Here is a 16,144-nt window from a genome sequence, read left to right as displayed (position 1 = left end):
AGAGAACTGGTGGTTTTTTCCGCCTCCATCAGATGCCCTGTCTCAAGGCCCCGGACCCAAGCTCTTGGGAAATCTCATTTCTTTATCAAGGACCTTGTCACCTGGTACATATTAGGATGGACCCCTAGACTTAGGGCTGGAGCAAAATTTGGCTGAGAAAGAGATTACACAGTAAGACCGGAGAGAATCTGAAATGCAAAGAGACCGCTGGCCCTGGTCCTGCCTCTCCTTTTGTCTAACTGGGCCTGTAGTTGATACCTCCATTTTCCCTGACAAACTTGGAGGTGGAAATTAAGGGAATGTTCCTCGGATTGGTACATATTTTGAAGCTCTCAGCAAGGCTGAAAATATCCATCGATATATTTTGAAGTGTAATTTCCACTCCCTTACCAGCCAAAATAATTGAACAGGAAGAAAAAGCTGTTAATGCAGGGAGGCGTGTAACATCAGATCCACATTGCCTGGAAATTTACCAGTTCAAAGCAATTGAGGGTTTTTACTGCCAGTGTTTACAGTCATACATGTGCCCTCTCACTGAAGCCATCAAAAGGCCCATCAATCTGGCTTGGACACTGAAATCGTTCACAGTGTGTGGAGCGAACGTCAAAGCAGAGAGAATTTTTCAAAATTATCCTGCCGGTTTGTCAGCATATAAATCGTGGGGTGTTACCTCCCGGGAGGCGGTGTAAAGAGCTGGGGTCGTTGGTGCTCCTGGATCCCGTGGTGGCAGAGCTCCACGGTGGCATGGCCAGGCACTCCCTCCTTGCACCCTTGGCATCTCTGACCTGGGGTCCATGCACAGGTTGTCCTCCTACTCAAGTCTGGGCGGGCATTTCTCCCTCTGGCCCAACAAAAACGCCTGCGTCTGCCTCCAGTCCAGGAACCCCAGGTCCAAGGGGTGCGGGTTCCTCAGTAGAGGAGTGACGTCATGCTGCCTCTTACAGCCTCTGCCCAGCTCAGCAGGAGAGACAGACAGTAGACTTTGCCGACTTTCATCTTCTGTCGCGGCCAGTGCCTGTGTGTGTGTGTGTGTGTGCACGCGCATGTGTGCTATTTTTCAATTAGAATGTGACTTCAGGTTTTTCCTGGAAATTACCGATTTCCTTCCCCATGTTTGTATCCAATGGAGGAAATTTTTAAACCCGTGCCAATCATCTGTCTTTCATTCCAGGATCCCTATCTTTCCAAAGGCCACTACCTAAAAAGTGCCATTACCTCACGTGGGGACCCTGGAAAAGTCACTTTCTGGGCCTCTTTCTTGTGTTTGAAATGAAGGCTTTGTTACAAGGGACTCGGAAGGTCCTTTCCAGTGCTAGCATTTTAAGACTCTAGTTAGTTATTTTAAACCGTTCCTGCCCCAGCAAGAATTATTGGCAATAAACCGAGATACAGTTTTCTTTATTATCATTTAGTCCCTCCACACACATTACATACATACATATATATTCGAACAATTTAAAATATTCCATTGGGTCAAGAATCTAAAAACTTCTGGATTACAGCAGACCTAAAAAGGAGAAGTAAGAATGTACAAGAAATTGGTACATCCAGGATGCCTGAGGAAGGGAACTTGAGAACAGAAGTGGGAGACTTTTCATCATACATTCTTTTGTATCTTTTGATTTCTTTGCCATATGCATTTATTACCTCTTCAGTTTAAACATTTTTTAAACAAGAGAAGAGTTTTCCTTTCTCTTTCTTCAACCACGAGCCTCTCTGCAGCTCACTTCCTGGGGGCAGAGGAGACCACGATAGGGCTGGCGTCATGGCTGGAAGCCACCCCTCAGCCCAGGCCCTGCCCAAGACCAGTCCCAGCCCTCCAGCCGGCGTGGCCAACAGCCCTGCTCCCCCCGTGTACGTGGAGGGTTCTGTGGGTGGGCACCACTGCGGGCTGCCTTTGCCACGGGCACTCTGGCTGAGCTGTCGAACTGCTATAGGGACTCCATTCTAGGCGTTCCAAAAAGGGGCTAGCTCTCCCGGCTCCAGCAGCCTGTGGGCAAAGGGGCCCAAGAGTCCAGGAAATGGGGAAGTACACGCATCTAGCTTTAAACTCTCCAGATCTTGCCATTCCCTTTCAAAGACAGACTGCTTTTTGTTTTGTTTTCTGTTGCTAATATAACATGAGGGCAGGAACATGAAAGGAAAAAGAACAAAAGGACCAGAGATGCATGGGGAGAAGGGGTCTTTAAGGCTCCCTTTTCTCTCCCCCTGGCCCACTGGCCTCTGCTTGGCAGAGCTGGGCTGCGGTATCTCTGGCAGGCCCTGCTGCCCCGTTTTTCTCCCCTAGTGTGGCTCCTGCTCAGCTTTCCCTTGTGACATCTAGCTGCCACCCGGCCTTCTTCTACCTCCTTTTCTGATTATCCCCTTCGATGGGTGCTGGCCGTCCCTTCTGTGTCCCCTACTTCCTTCCACCCCCCCACCCCCGACTTACCTACTTCACTGCCACACTGCCCAGCGACAGCCGCATCTCTGAGGCCCCCACCCAGACTGGCGCGGTCACATGCCCCACAACTGGGATAGGCTCCTCCGCCATCCGCTCGAAATCCCTGTACCCGACTTCTTTCCAGGGCCAACAAAGCCCAGGTGAGGGCGGGTCGTCCCCCAGCAGGCTACGGGAAGGTGCGGGCGAGAGGACAATTTGAGAAGCCGTGGCAGTCAGACAAGGAGCAGCAGATGGAGACACGCACTTGACAGAGTGGACACGAGAGATGGAAAGATACACAGTATGAGGAAAAACAGCTTCAGGGCAAGAAAGAGCAGAGAGCGAAAACCCATGAAAGTGTAGTAAGTACTAAAACCAGAAAGGCCCGAAGAGAAACCGTCCGGGGAGCAGCAAGCAGACGCCTGACACCAGCACAGTCGGGTCAGGGAACAGGAGCAGGAAGCCATGGCGCAACAGAAACCTCTCAGGAAGGGTCATTCACCTCCCAAGCTGTGGGCTTCTTGGCTGCGGCGAGCAGAGTCTATCTAAAACACAAGCAAGCATTTTACCTCCGTCTGTTTTCTGTCTAGAAAAGCCTGGAGCCAAAGGCTTAGGGAACCATGCCAGCATTAGGACCCTGCGCAGACGACAGAGCTGAGACCACGAGATCCTTGCCCCCTCTGGGAATCAGCCTCCCCTCCCCTGGTACAAGCTGCCCGGCCACTAACCTCACAGCGTATTGATCCAAGTCCCAAAGGCTGCTTGTGTTATCCACTTCCACTGGGAAAGTCTCGACGACTTCCTTCACTCTGTCTTCAAGCTTGTCAGAAAGCAGATGCTGCTCAAATGTGACGGCAGTGCTAAAAGGGATGCTCACAGGGAGCTCCCTGACCAGGGGGAGTATTCTCAGTGATGACTGAAGAGGCCTTGGGTGATCGGATAACAGCAAGACAAAGAGGAGAGCACCAAAGGACAGGAGAGATAAAATGGCCCCAGGGAAACCATATGGGACTTGAATTGGAAAACACAAACAGCCTCCCTCCTTTCCCTGGACTGTGTATCTTTGGGAAACTCTAATCTGGGGAAGACCTGACTCCTCATCCACCTGCCACAAAGGAGTACAAAATAAGGCTGGGAGCTAAAAGTGGCTGAGGACAGCCATCCATCCATCACGCTTTGGTTTCTGACTGAGAGGGCTGGGAATGAGAGGGCTTCCTTCCCTGGCTCTGGAGCCTGTAAATTGTGTAAAATACTGTGCCAGGCTGAATATAAGTCCTCTGCGCTGCATGACATTTATATTCTTGAAAAACATAGTGTATAAATCAAATCAAATTTTGCCTGCCAGAGAAGTTGGCCTTTCAAAATAAATTTGAGGTCAATCCTATGTTTAAAGAGAAGAATGGCTTGTGAAGGTGAAAATTCATCCCAGTTCATGTCTGTAACTTTGGAGTTCTGAATGTCTGATTTGGGTGGCTGTGGGGGTGGGGGTGGGACTGTCTAGAGATCCATCTATGGTTTACTTGTGGATTGCAATTCAGCATCACTTTAAAACAAAAAATTTAGTCAGATAGGTATGTTGCAGAAGCCCCTGCTAAAGAAATATGAATTTTTAAAAATTGATTATGGAAAATTTCAAATATGTATTTTAAAAGTAGCAAGCCTAATATAAAAAACCCAACTCCAGCTATCATCAACTCCTGGCCAATCCTGTGAGAAACATGGACTTTTGAACCAGATGACAGATACAGAGAATGAACTTCATAGGACAGGACAAACAGGATTAGTGGTACTGAGGCTGTAAGTCCAAGTTTCTGCATAAATGCCTTAGACCAGAGCCTGGAGTATAAAGAGAAAGGCTGAGAAACATTCTTTTTTTTTTTTTTTTTAAGATTTTATTTATTTGACCTAGAGAGACACAGCGAGAAAGGGAAGACAGCAGGGGGAGTGGGAGAGGGAGAAGCAGGCTTCCTGCGGAGCAGGGAGCCCGATGCGGGGCTCGATCCCAGGACCCCGGGATCATGACCTGAGCCGAAGGCAGACGCTTAACGACCGAGCCACCCAGGCGCCCCTGAGAAACATATTCTTGGTTAACAACCAAAGAAAGCTGGGACTTAAAAACAAAACCCCTCTTCCCCCCAGCTCCAGGCTGAATAACGCCCAAGTAACAGTAACAGTGTTACCTTCAAGGAGGGAAAGGACTGGGGAGGGATGGGGGCGGGGGGAGGGATTCCCTTTTCATTACACATTAAAAATTTTTTTTTGGGAATTTGTGCACACATTACCTATTTTCAAAAGTAACTTGTAAGAAACAAATATCATGAAGTTTTGCAGTAACCACATCTACTAGATACGACAAAAGAGCAAACTGGATTTGCTGTCTTATAGTAATCTGCTCAGGTAGATGAATGTACAACCTTCTGATCCAAAGCCGTACATCATCAGATGTTTCATGTAATATAAGAAACCCCAGCCCCAACTGGACTCAGAGCCGTGGGTCGCAGCAGTCCTAGAACCTGAGGGGCTGGTGTCCACACTGAGCCCAAAGCCCTAGGTAGGAGCCTGATCGGGACTCACACATCATGCCCTACCTGCTCATCAGCACCCAGGTCCACATAGAAGTGGGCCCCACCCCAGTGGGTGATGAGCACTCAGCTCCAGAGCTGATAGAGTATCTGGGGGCCTCAAAGAGAAGTGTCTTGGGAAACAAAACTTTTTTGAGTACTTCATCAGTGGCCCTCCCCGTATGGTCCTGGACAAGATGGAACATGTGCTGAGCATGACAGAGGTGGGCCAGATGCTGGTGTGGTGCTTGCACAACGACTGACTCTCTCACACTTAGGAGCAGACGGGGCACCCCTTTTTTGTATGATTCCCAATCCTGAGCATCTGTTCACTCACTGTCCAGCCTCTCTCTTCCCAAATCGTCATTTTCCTTTGCCCAACACCACTGGGCAGTGAATGGCCTTTTCTGAAACCTGCCTCAGCCAGTGGGAGAGGGCAGGGCCCTTGCCTTGGGGCTTCTAGTTGCCCCTCCAGTTTCAGGCCTGGCAAAGGGCCTTAGAGGAGGTCATGATCTGTGGGCAGGCTGAGGGGCCCACAAGAGCTAGGCTGTCCTTGGCCAGGAGCTGGGAGACCCCAAGGAGCACAGTCCCAGGATTGGGTGGGAGGGTCCTGCATAGCTAGTCCAAGCCAATAAAGGGCTGTGATGAGTGGTTGCTCAAAAAAAAAAAAAGAAAGAAAGAAAGAAAGAAACCCCAGCCCTGAATGGCTACATGGGGCATACAATTTGTCAAAATTCACACGCAGTACTCTTAAGATTTGTACTTTATTGTATGTTCATTTTGCTGTTCTTCAATAAAGTATTATTAACAACAACAAAAATCCTAGCCCTTGTAAACAAATGAGTCAAAGAATCGCCACTTGGGGGTTTATTGGGTTGGTAGTTCAGAGAAAACTGTTGTTTTGAGAAGACAACACAATGTAGACTTTCTGCAAAAATTTGCTCTTTGGAAACCATCACTACAGCATGTGTTTTTGGTTAAGCATTCCACGGCTGAAACGCAACTCTATGCTGAGATGCCGAGAGGATGAGGCAAAATCTTGGCCAAGGTCAAGCTCTGCTGATGGTCTGAGACGGGGACGGCAGCCAACTGCTCTGCATTTGTATGACATTTAAAAAAGAAAAACTAACCCCAAGCCATCTCTGTCCCTTTTTGGAGCCAACATTAGTCCTGCTCATTGTATCCAAGAACTCAGAGGAAGCCGCATGTATGTGGCTACATCTCAGGCCTACCAAACCTCCAGGGCCCATACATACATCCTTTGATTAAAAAAAAATAAGCTAGCTTGCTGGGACTCTAGTTGGCTCTATGGGATATGATGAAAGATGTCAGAATTTTAGATGAAGTTAGGGTTCATCTATCAGAGGGCAGAGAAATACACTTAGCCTCCCTTTTGGCTATCCGGTTACTTTTTTTTGAACTACAGCAACAAAATGACCCTGATTTGGCAGAAAATGGGGGCTCGTGTCTACATCTGGGTGATTATTATAAAAAGTGCTGCAAGTTTAGTATATTGGGTCTAAATCTGTGCTAAACAAAGAAAAGCCAATATACCAACACCCTCTTTGGGACTGAAACTAAGCACAAGGATGAACTGGGAAATGTATTTTCTGTCAGGTCATAGGGAACAGATATATAAACAGAGCAATGCCTTTTGGCAGCTTATAAAATATAAACTACATTTTGCACATGTCTGTCTTACTGATGGCCAAAGGTAAAAGGGACAAAGTCCAAGGCCAGTCAGGGTTATACAAGATGCAGGCCCCAGAAACTTCCCAGTCTCCCTGTGAGTTGATCATGTCTTAGGACTTATGGATGGATAACAACATGCTAACACTGGATCCCTCAAAAAGGCAGTCATGACAACATAAAAAAAGAGAATATTTTTAACTTACTGGTTTAGTGTTTTCCTTGTAAAGTACCTAATTCTATTCAGTCCTCTATAGTATAGTCTTAATTTCTCCTATCCTTAAAATGAGAAACACTCACTCCTTTTTTCTCAAAATCTTCCCATCTATAATACTTGGCAAACTTGCCTCATTTCCATTCTGTGCTTATCCCTTATTAAACCTTACAGAACTAGCAATGCGGTTGAAGATAAACATTTCTCTTCTTTCTTTGTTGTTAAGTAGTGAACTAAGTAGGAATGTGAGTTCCCTAAGGCCACACACAGCACACCTCTGGTGAGAACTGTATTTTGACCCCAGGTGGAACACCAGGTGGAGGAAGCAGGCTTCTCTCTCTAGTCAGTGAGGCCAGGAGGACATAGTATGGCATCCTGCTTCCCTCATTTCCCCCCTTTCCGTGCACAGTCTCCATTCCCAGAGCCGGGGGCAGGATGAGGGTGTTCAGCGAAGCAGAAGGTACACAACTCCCAAGGGAAAGCGCCACATAAGAAACAGTGGGATGTATTGCAGAATGCTACAGCTAGGAGGGTCCTTACAGCACATCTAATCTCGACTTCTAACTTTATTGGTAAAGAAAGCAGCCCAGAAAAGTTAAGTGATTAGTCCAAAGATACACAGCTAATGGCCAGAACCAAAACCTAGGTCACCAGCCTGTTTCTCTGACCCTCCAACACACGACAGAACTGAGTACAGGGAAAAGCAAAATAGAAAGCGAAGTCCATGGGCTACCCCCATCAACCCATGAACCAAATAAACATACCTCTTTTAAAACTACCCATGTCTTAATCTCCCATTTCTTTTCAGCTGTTAGCTTACTAAGCTCAAATGTTTGGTTCTTATACAGGACTTAATGGATACCCTGGTGGCCTGAACAGTCAGAATCCCAACTCTGCCCCAGCATGTTGAAGCCTGAAAAGGGAGATCTTTGGGAAGCAGGAGTAGAATATAAGTAGGCTCTCCAACTCAGGAATATTCTGGACCACACATCATGCTTATAATAATGCTGACTCCAAACTCAGCAGCTTTTGGAGCTTATGCAGGCAGAAAGGCAACAGACTACCCACTTAGCGAGAGGAAAATGCAAGAATTAATAACAAGTAAGGAAGCTAAAAGGAGGGCAAATGCTTTGGGTTCAGTCTGGAAGGTAGGAAATTATCTCCATTCAGAGCAGAAAATGACCTTTTAAGGCAGTGTATACTATATTTGAAGAGGATACCACCCAGGATTCTTGAACTAGGTCCTTGGACATTCCCTATTCCTATGCAAAGGAAGTTAGTTCCTGATTATCCCCCAAATGATTACCCATTTGGTTCAGTTACCCACAGTGTCTAGGGACCTCCAACAAGGTGGGCCACAGACAGACCTGGTTAGATGGAAATAATAGTCTAATGTACTTCCCACCTTCCCAAATCACATGCCGGCACTAGGGCAAGGGCCTCGGTGCCTCAAGCAAAGGGGGGTGACTAACGCATCTCCTAGCAGGTTGGTAGGCTAGGTCATTTGAACAAGTAAGCTACCTGGCTGCCTGTAAGCCCTGCACCATCACCTGACGCGAAACTGCTCCAGGGCTGGGGACAGGCAGAAGGTATAAGACTTCAGCATGAGGAGGTAACTTGGTGAATAGCTAATGTATATCGCTGAATTCCAAAGCAAATGTATTCTGGGGACCATGTATTACATTTACGTTATTCAGATCAAGAGTTCATTGTAACAAGGTCATTCTTACACCCTCTTTCAGCTTATCTCACCCAAGAAAATGGATTCCCACTGAATTCCTGAAGGATCAGGTACTCCAAAAATGGCCACTGAGCAACAGAAAAGACAAAAGATCAGAAAGAAGGACCCTTTTAAAATATGTAATAATTAGTAAACTAGCAAACCAAGAAACTGTCTTCTTTAAAAGTAAAAAGTGATACCTCTCATGACGATGAGACATGATGAAGAAAAAAAAAGGAGGAAAGGATAAATGAATGAATGAAAAACTCAAGAGAGGTAAGGTAAACTGAGAATTTAGATTATAGTCAAAAGTTAGGGCCCCACACTAACAGGTAGAAGAGGAAGCTGAACAAAAGCTCTTTCTGCCTGCTGGGTTCTTAAGAGTCTAAAATGAGGGATTAAAATGGCTTTATTTCAACAGAACACATTTGTCATCTGATCTCCATCCGTGACATGGATAAGAATAAGTAACTTACGGCTGCACTCTTAAAGAGCAACAAATCCCTGAATAGTGTGCCTTGTTCACTTTAGGATAGCAAATCACTGATTGCTTGTGTATCGTACACACAAAAAAGATCTGTCTGTAACTTTTATTTCACGTTTTTATTTTAAAATAAACAGTGTTTCCAAAAAACATTGACTACAAGGGGAAATGAGTCAATAAAGGATGGGAGACAAAGGGGAAGCAGAGAGAAGACTCTACTCCTAGAAACACAATGACGTGGGCACATTCAGCGAGGCCCTTGCCATGACCCTGTCCTCTCACTACTGCTCACATGGAGGCTCAGCAAATGTACTGGGATACGAGCTTAAGGGTTAGAGAGAACCGTTGCCTTGAAATAAAAGGTGGTATCAATTGATACTCACTCCAGCAATGTGAGACCCCTCCGCCCCATCCAACTTCTAGGATTCTATCCTAAGTAAATTATCAAAGATACAGTCAAAGATTTATATAAAAGACAGTTCATCACAGCACCACTGACATTAACAAAGGATCTGAAACAACCAGAATTTTCAACAGTGTGGGAATGGACACCTAAAATATGGCAGAGCCACTAGAAATCTACTTTCAAAGATTAGGGGCACAGGAAATTAATTACTTGTGGTGTGGTACCATGTTAAGTGAGGAGGAAAAAATAGGATGCCAACCTGTATTTATATATGACTCTGAATTTTATTTGTATTTTATGCATTTTTAAATAGTGAAAGGAAATTCATGGACATACCAGCAAAGTTAGCTCTTTTCTAAACAGAGGGAAGATGGATGGTTTTTATTCCTTCTTTAGACTCGTTTCTAATGAACATACATTGCTTTTCTTTTTTTTTTTCCTATCGGCAAAACACAATAATTAGCTCTTTTATAATATGCCTTCCCTAAAATATCTCATTTGAGGTCACCATTGTCAGTCTTGAGGAAAGGGTGCTAAAGGCTGACTCAGAGAAAGTCAAATCTACACAGTAACTTCTGAGAAGGGTGAGAAATCTCATGTGCCAGTCTAGCTTCTTTCTCTACGGTGGCTGCTGGCTCTGTTACTGGGCCTTGCAGGAAGCTCTGTTGGGGAATCCATTCCTTCTTCCCACAGTAACCCACTGCACCTTTACATAAGCTCGTACGTGCTTCTCCCCTCTTAGCATGAGGATCACGGGGAAAGAGAATGAAAGCACCCTACTCCCTGTTTCAGAGGAAGTTTTCTTGTAACCCTATCCAAATGACCCAAAATCAGCTACACAGATTTGGAAATATAAGTCACCAGTTATGTTCAGGAACCATATATAAAAGCCCTATTTCTCAAGAATGAATATAAAACAAAATCTGTGAGTGCCACCTTGTGGCAAGCCTGACTACTCTAACGACCACCCTTCAGTCTCCAAGGTTCACCCCTGGACTCCAGAGCATGGGGTCCAGTCACTGAGGCACACGCCCACAATAACCTACCCCACTGAACATATGGTCCCTAAGGCGGCTGGTACTATTCATTTTCAAGGATCTCTAAGTTTAGGGCCCAGAAATGCCTGTTTGAGGACAAGAGGGAATGAAGGGGCGTAAGAACAAAATGCACCTTCGTTTCCGGACCATTCGCTGATGGGCTGAAGCTGCGCTGTGCATGGTATGTCTGCACGCACGTCACGCCACTGCCACACGGCAGGGACCTGAGGGATGACTATCTCCTCCCCCAAGAACAGTTACTGATTTTATAAAGCTGTGAAGAAAAAAGTGTTACATTTACAATCAGTGAACTTTGTGCTTAGAAGAAGTTTTATTTATCAGTGTTAGAGCAAACCATCACCAACTTGGGCACAATTTCAAAACAGCTCCTGTTGGATTCTGGCCATAAAATTGTTTGTTAGCCATCTTGTAAAAAAGCTCTCCTCATACTTGAGAAAAAATACTAATCACTAATAACTTGCTTTCATGCTCAAAGTGGTGGCTTCACATAAAGAGATGAAACATCACCGTTTTGAACATCTAAATATATGAATTAATCTCAGAGTCCCAGGCATGAGAGCAGGTGGAGAAATCCTCACAATGCAATCTAACCAAAGGACTCCAAGAGACAATGAAGTGTTGAAACCAGGTCAGTATTACAAATCTGAAGGAACACAGAACCCGGAAGGGACCTGACACTGATTCTGAAAGAAGAGAATCTTCCTCTCAGAAAGGGATTCAGCTAAAAACCCTGCACTTCTGGACAGGAGGATTGCAACGAACAGACAATGAAAGGGAACGCGGAGCAAATATCAAAGTTTTCTTGAGAGATGGTGCTTGTACTTCTCTCGGCCCCACCCAGTTAGAAGGCCTATTTCCAGAAAAGGATTTCCTCCAGTGTTAGGGTGGAAGCATATGGCAGGAAGTCGCTGCTTTGGTCCTGGACGTGTAAAGGGGGACATTCTCAAGTATGGAAATAAACTGAAGTGACCTAGATGGGATGGATCTCAACCAGGTGAGTTGTGGGAGAGCATGAAGCCAAGGAATTTACAATTATGAGCTTGAACCGGGAAAATGAATCTGACTCCTTGTTCACCTCTCCAACCTCTGCAAGTAAGTTTTCTCCCGTCCTCACCCAATGGGATTAAAATACTTGGCTGCCCCTGTTTGAGAAAAACCAACATACTGGGCAGGGAAGAAATGTATTAAAAACCTGAGCACCTTGACAAGTCACCTCAGGGGAGAATCCTTCATTTGCTGTCTGCACAGGGAAAGCAAAAGAAGGAAAGCAAAATAAAGGCCAAGGCCCTTTTGTCCACGAAAATAAAATAAGAGGGAGGCAAAAAGAATTCTCACCCTGCCCAACTAAAATCCACAACCATACGCTCCCCTTGGAGCAACAGCCTGGCTCCACCAGAAGCATCCTGGGATCTGCGTGGGTTAGCATTCCACGCTGTGACACTGGGCTCTGACAATCAATGACACGGGAAGAGGTGACTTTCCCGCCTTGGCTCAGCTTCCTGGCCGTCCTCACCTGGGAAGAGAGCGGCTGTCACGACAGCTTGATGGGAAGGTCTTCCCCGTATCTCCGCAGCAGCTTCTGATGGTTGTGGTCCACGGACCACTGCTGGGGCAGGTGCCTGGGCTGCATGGAGTCCAGGAAGTGCTGACGCCAGCGGCTCTCCAGCTGCATGAGGGAGCGCAGCCCGCCCCGGCTGTGGCACCGCACCACCCTCAGCCCGTGGGGGACGTAGTTTTCGTTGGAAATCCTGGCAAGACACAAAGTACAGGGGTCTGAGGGGGGCAAGCACGGCATGGTGGCACAGATGGCTCTAAATGCTACGGGCCACGGGGCTTCCACAGGGCAGATGAGGAGGTGGCTAGACTTCTAAAGGGTTGATTACATTAATGCTTAAAAAATATATATATTTTATTTATTTACTTGAGAGAGAGAGAGAGAGCACGGGCAGGAGGGGGGAGGGGCAGAGGGAGAAGCGGACTCCCCGCTGAGCAGGGGCTCGCTCCCAGGACCCTGAGACTATGACCTGAGCCGAAGGCAGACGCTTAACGGACTGAGCCACCCAGGCGCCCCCTACTTTGTTTTTAAAGCATCTTTCCTACATCTGCCTTTTTAAAGAAGTAGTTTGGACATACTGCACACAGTCCAACAGAAAGGTGTTTGGGGATTCTGAGCTGTATTTGTGGGAAGGCCGCTGCAGGCTGCTCAGCCCCCACTCCAGGGGCCATACTGTCTGGCTGACAATGAGTGAAGAATGTCATTGGTCTTTTATTTCCTCCAGGGTTACTCAGGTTCCAGCCCGCCCTTCTTTTAAGGTATTCATTCTCAACCATACTTAGTACCTATATGGGGCTGTTACATCACCCCACATGTTCCAATGTCTCAAACACTGGAACACTTACACGTAAAATGCAAGGTGGGACATTTCTTTAGTGCCTCCTTCCTCCCAGAAAGAATGCCAAGCCGGCCGGCACAGGCAGTCCAGTCAGTGGTATGGTGATAGCATTCTGTGGTGACAGACGGGAGCTCCACCCGTGGTGAGCACAGCACATCACGTGGACTTGGTGGATCCCTGTTGTACACCTGAAACTAATGTAACATTCTGTGACTGTGTCAACGACGCTTCAATTTAAAAAAAATATAAATAAAAAAAGATGGGGGCGCCTGGCTGGCTCAGTCAGTAGAACATGCGACTCTTCATCATACAGTCATGAGTTCGAGCCCCACGTTGGGCCTCGAGATTACTTAAAAAAAAAAATTCAACAAATAAAAATCTTGGGGCGCCTGGCTGGCTCAGTCAGTGGAGCATGCAGCTCTTGATCTTGGGGTTGTGAGTTCAAGCCCCATGTTGGGTGCAGAGATTACTCAAAATTACAGTCTTTAAAAAAAAATAAAAAAGAATGCCAAACCACATCCATGAGAGACATGTTTTGGTCCTATGAAATAGTCAGTTGTGCAGCCGGTGCTGTTCAATGGAAGATGAATCCCTGCCTTCTTCCTAACTAAGCAGAGAGACCTTAAAAAGTGCTCTGATGCCCTGCCAACAGTGTTTTCACCTCCTGTGAGTAACGACTACTTTTCTTGAGGAAGCCCCTACCCTATGGACTCAGTTCCCCTCCTTGCATCCATACCCCACTCTCAGTTCCTCCCTCTCAATACCCTCTCCCCATTCTAGCAGTGCTAGTGCCCTCTCGGGATCTGCAGCCACTTCACTGCTTAGCTCCCAAGTGTGCCACTAATGTGCCTAGCTCCCCCCAAACAGCTACTCTTCTCGGCCCCAGACATCCAAGTCCAGCATCCCTCTATCCAAGTCAGCAAGGCGATTGGTTAGAAAGGCCTGTGGCTGAAAGGGGAAAGTTTAGTTGTTTTAGCAAATACATCTGGGAATTGGCCAAAGGAACCAGTCTCATTAATTTTTCATCAGACCTTCGCAAGTTACTTAACTTTAACCTCAGGGTAGCGAACATAAAACTTGGAAAATAACATCTATTCTACAACCTCGTAAAATAGTTATAAGGATAAAACTCATTGATGATGTTTTTTTAACTTCAAAATATTTAAAAAATGCAAGACATAATGCTAGCAGTTACCAGTAAGAAATCTAAATCCTATTTCATAGGGTTGTTAGAAGAACCAGTTAAGGTAATTTATAGAAAGTTTATTAGCTTGGTTAAGTAGATGAGGATATCTATAACTATTTGTTTGATAAATGTTTGCCGCTACCTTTAAGGTTTTTGGGTCTTGAAACTGTACAGGCCACCAGCATCACTCTCACAGTTTTGTGAACTTATCAGGCCCTAGTACTACTGGAAAAGTGATCATGGGAAGTGAAACTAGAGCAGGTGGCCCAGTCTCTTTCACTCAGCCGTGTACCCATTCATTTCTCAGGACCATCGGCTTCTCATTGAGGAACACTGAATTAAGTCACGAGTTCAACTCTGTGCTCATGGGGAAGGAGAGAAAGCAAAGAAGGAAGGAAAAAGGAGAAAAATCATATGAACGGTAAGAGCAATTCTGGCCAATATTCTATTCGGTGGGCCAGGACCCTGAGTGCAGGTGAGACAGCGAACATGAATCCAATCATTGGTCTCAGTTCCCACAGACCTGGGTAAGATAAGACACAAAGCCACATATGTCATACTCATGAGCAACTTCAGAGACTCGAGGGTATTTTTTGAGTATTATTTTCATCTCCTGTGCTGACTTTAGGATTTACTTCTGCATAGAATGTCTAAGGCACAGCTCCACTGCATTTGAACTCATCTGCTAATCATGAAAACGACTGGACGTAGATGTCCCTAAAGGGTCAAGGACAGAAGGCAAGTCTCCTATGGAAAGGAAATTCTCAAACAGATTCTTCTCTCCCAGCCCTATGGTATTTTAAGGTCTTTTAAGACACTCAATGGGAGAAGAGAGGCTATGCTCTGCACCTAAATGGCTAATGCCCTACCCCCTTCCTGGCAAGCACCCTCACTAAGTAGTCAGGGTTAATGCCACTGCGTTATTCCTCAATCCTTTCTCAGACCAGAACTGTCCACTGTACCTTGTCTCCAGGCTGGCAGCCTCCTGAAGCATCTCATCCGTGACTGTGTCTGTGTTGTAAAACTCTCTGAGTGCTTGCAAAAGCTCCTCCTTTCGATGAGCAGGCAGGCTCTCTGCGTTGAGCAGGGCCCTGGCCCCAGAGCGTACCTGCCGGCGCTCGGGGTCTTCCAGCAGGCGCAGACCCTCCTCGGAGCCAATGGGGGCCTGGAACTCCCTGGCCAGCTGCTGCTTCAGGTGGTTGTCATAGTAGTTAGAGATGGCGTGGCAGGAGGTGCAGAGCAGAAGCACATCGTGCGAGTTGTGGTCCTTCATCTCAATGGGGAAGTGCTTCCGGTACTCATGCGGAATCACGTTCTTCCTGCCAAGCCCACCCAGAAGGCAGTGCTCGTTAGCAAAGGACACAGAACACAGGTGGAGCTAGAAGGCAGGCCACTGGGATTCTCATCTGGGCCTACACAGGACTGAGAAGCCTTGGGCACCACAACCCAAGAGAGATTACATAAAGGCAATACTGCCTCTTCCACTCTCGGCCTACCTACCTAGCTGTGCCTTAGTTTCCCCTCTCCGAGGAGCCAGTTCATACCACCTGCTAGCAAGAGTCAGCGGAGGGCCAAGGCAGGGGAAGGCTAATAACAACTGTGCTCCCAGAAGGAAAAGTATCAGAGAATTAAAAAAAAATTCTAATGACCTTTAACATCTGGAAGATAACTCTCTCAAAGCATGTAGCGGGTCCCTCTACTCCTGAAATTTTGGAAGCCTGGTGACCTAAAAAAAGCAAATTTCCTCATCTGAGGAACCCCTTACTCAGACTATGTCCGTGGCTCATCAAGGCCCATCGTTCTTTTCTAAGGAGAACTGAGCTCTCAGGAAAAACTCTTGGCATTCACAACTATTTGTTTCACTTTGTAAGAGGAGAGCAGGAAAGTGAGTTACTCCACTGAAGCCAGGGAGTAGAGCCAAAGTGTGCCTTCAGGTCTCCGAATACAGGCATACCTCATTTTACCGCACTTTGCAGATATTGCATTTTTTACAAATTGAAAGTCTGTGGCA

The 16,144-nt window shown here is 46.4% G+C and overlaps 1 protein-coding gene and 1 pseudogene across 5 annotated transcripts in view; one reads left to right on the top strand and one right to left on the bottom strand.

Annotated features, from left to right (window-relative positions):
• Positions 1 to 3,879: 3,879 nt before the first annotated feature.
• Positions 3,880 to 16,144, bottom strand: part of EXD2 (exonuclease 3'-5' domain containing 2) — a 58,381-nt gene continuing 46,116 nt past the window's right edge. The window contains exons 8-10 of one of the 5 annotated variants that reach the window (XM_064571239.1): positions 15,096 to 15,452; positions 12,068 to 12,302; positions 3,880 to 10,807 (exon numbers count right to left, since the gene is read on the bottom strand). In XM_064571239.1, coding sequence (XP_064427309.1) covers positions 12,086 to 12,302; positions 15,096 to 15,452 — 574 coding nt within the window. In that variant the 3' untranslated portion in view covers positions 3,880 to 10,807; positions 12,068 to 12,085. Of the gene's footprint in view, positions 12,303 to 12,954; positions 13,142 to 15,095; positions 15,453 to 16,144 lie in introns of all 5 variants that reach the window. The other 4 variants (XM_064571240.1, XM_045901081.3, XM_045901080.3 and 1 more) reach the window with 4 other exon arrangements.
• LOC123861723 (GTP cyclohydrolase 1 feedback regulatory protein-like) lies at positions 5,002 to 5,246 on the top strand (annotated as a pseudogene).

This window comes from Mirounga angustirostris, unplaced genomic scaffold (genome assembly GCF_029215605.1).
Source record: "Mirounga angustirostris isolate CCGP_5_RB_7025 unplaced genomic scaffold, mMirAng1.0.hap1 SCAF_9, whole genome shotgun sequence".
Lineage (NCBI taxonomy): Eukaryota > Metazoa > Chordata > Mammalia > Carnivora > Phocidae > Mirounga > Mirounga angustirostris.
Note: the sequence above shows the minus strand (reverse complement) of the source record. Positions and strands in the feature narration are given on the sequence as shown.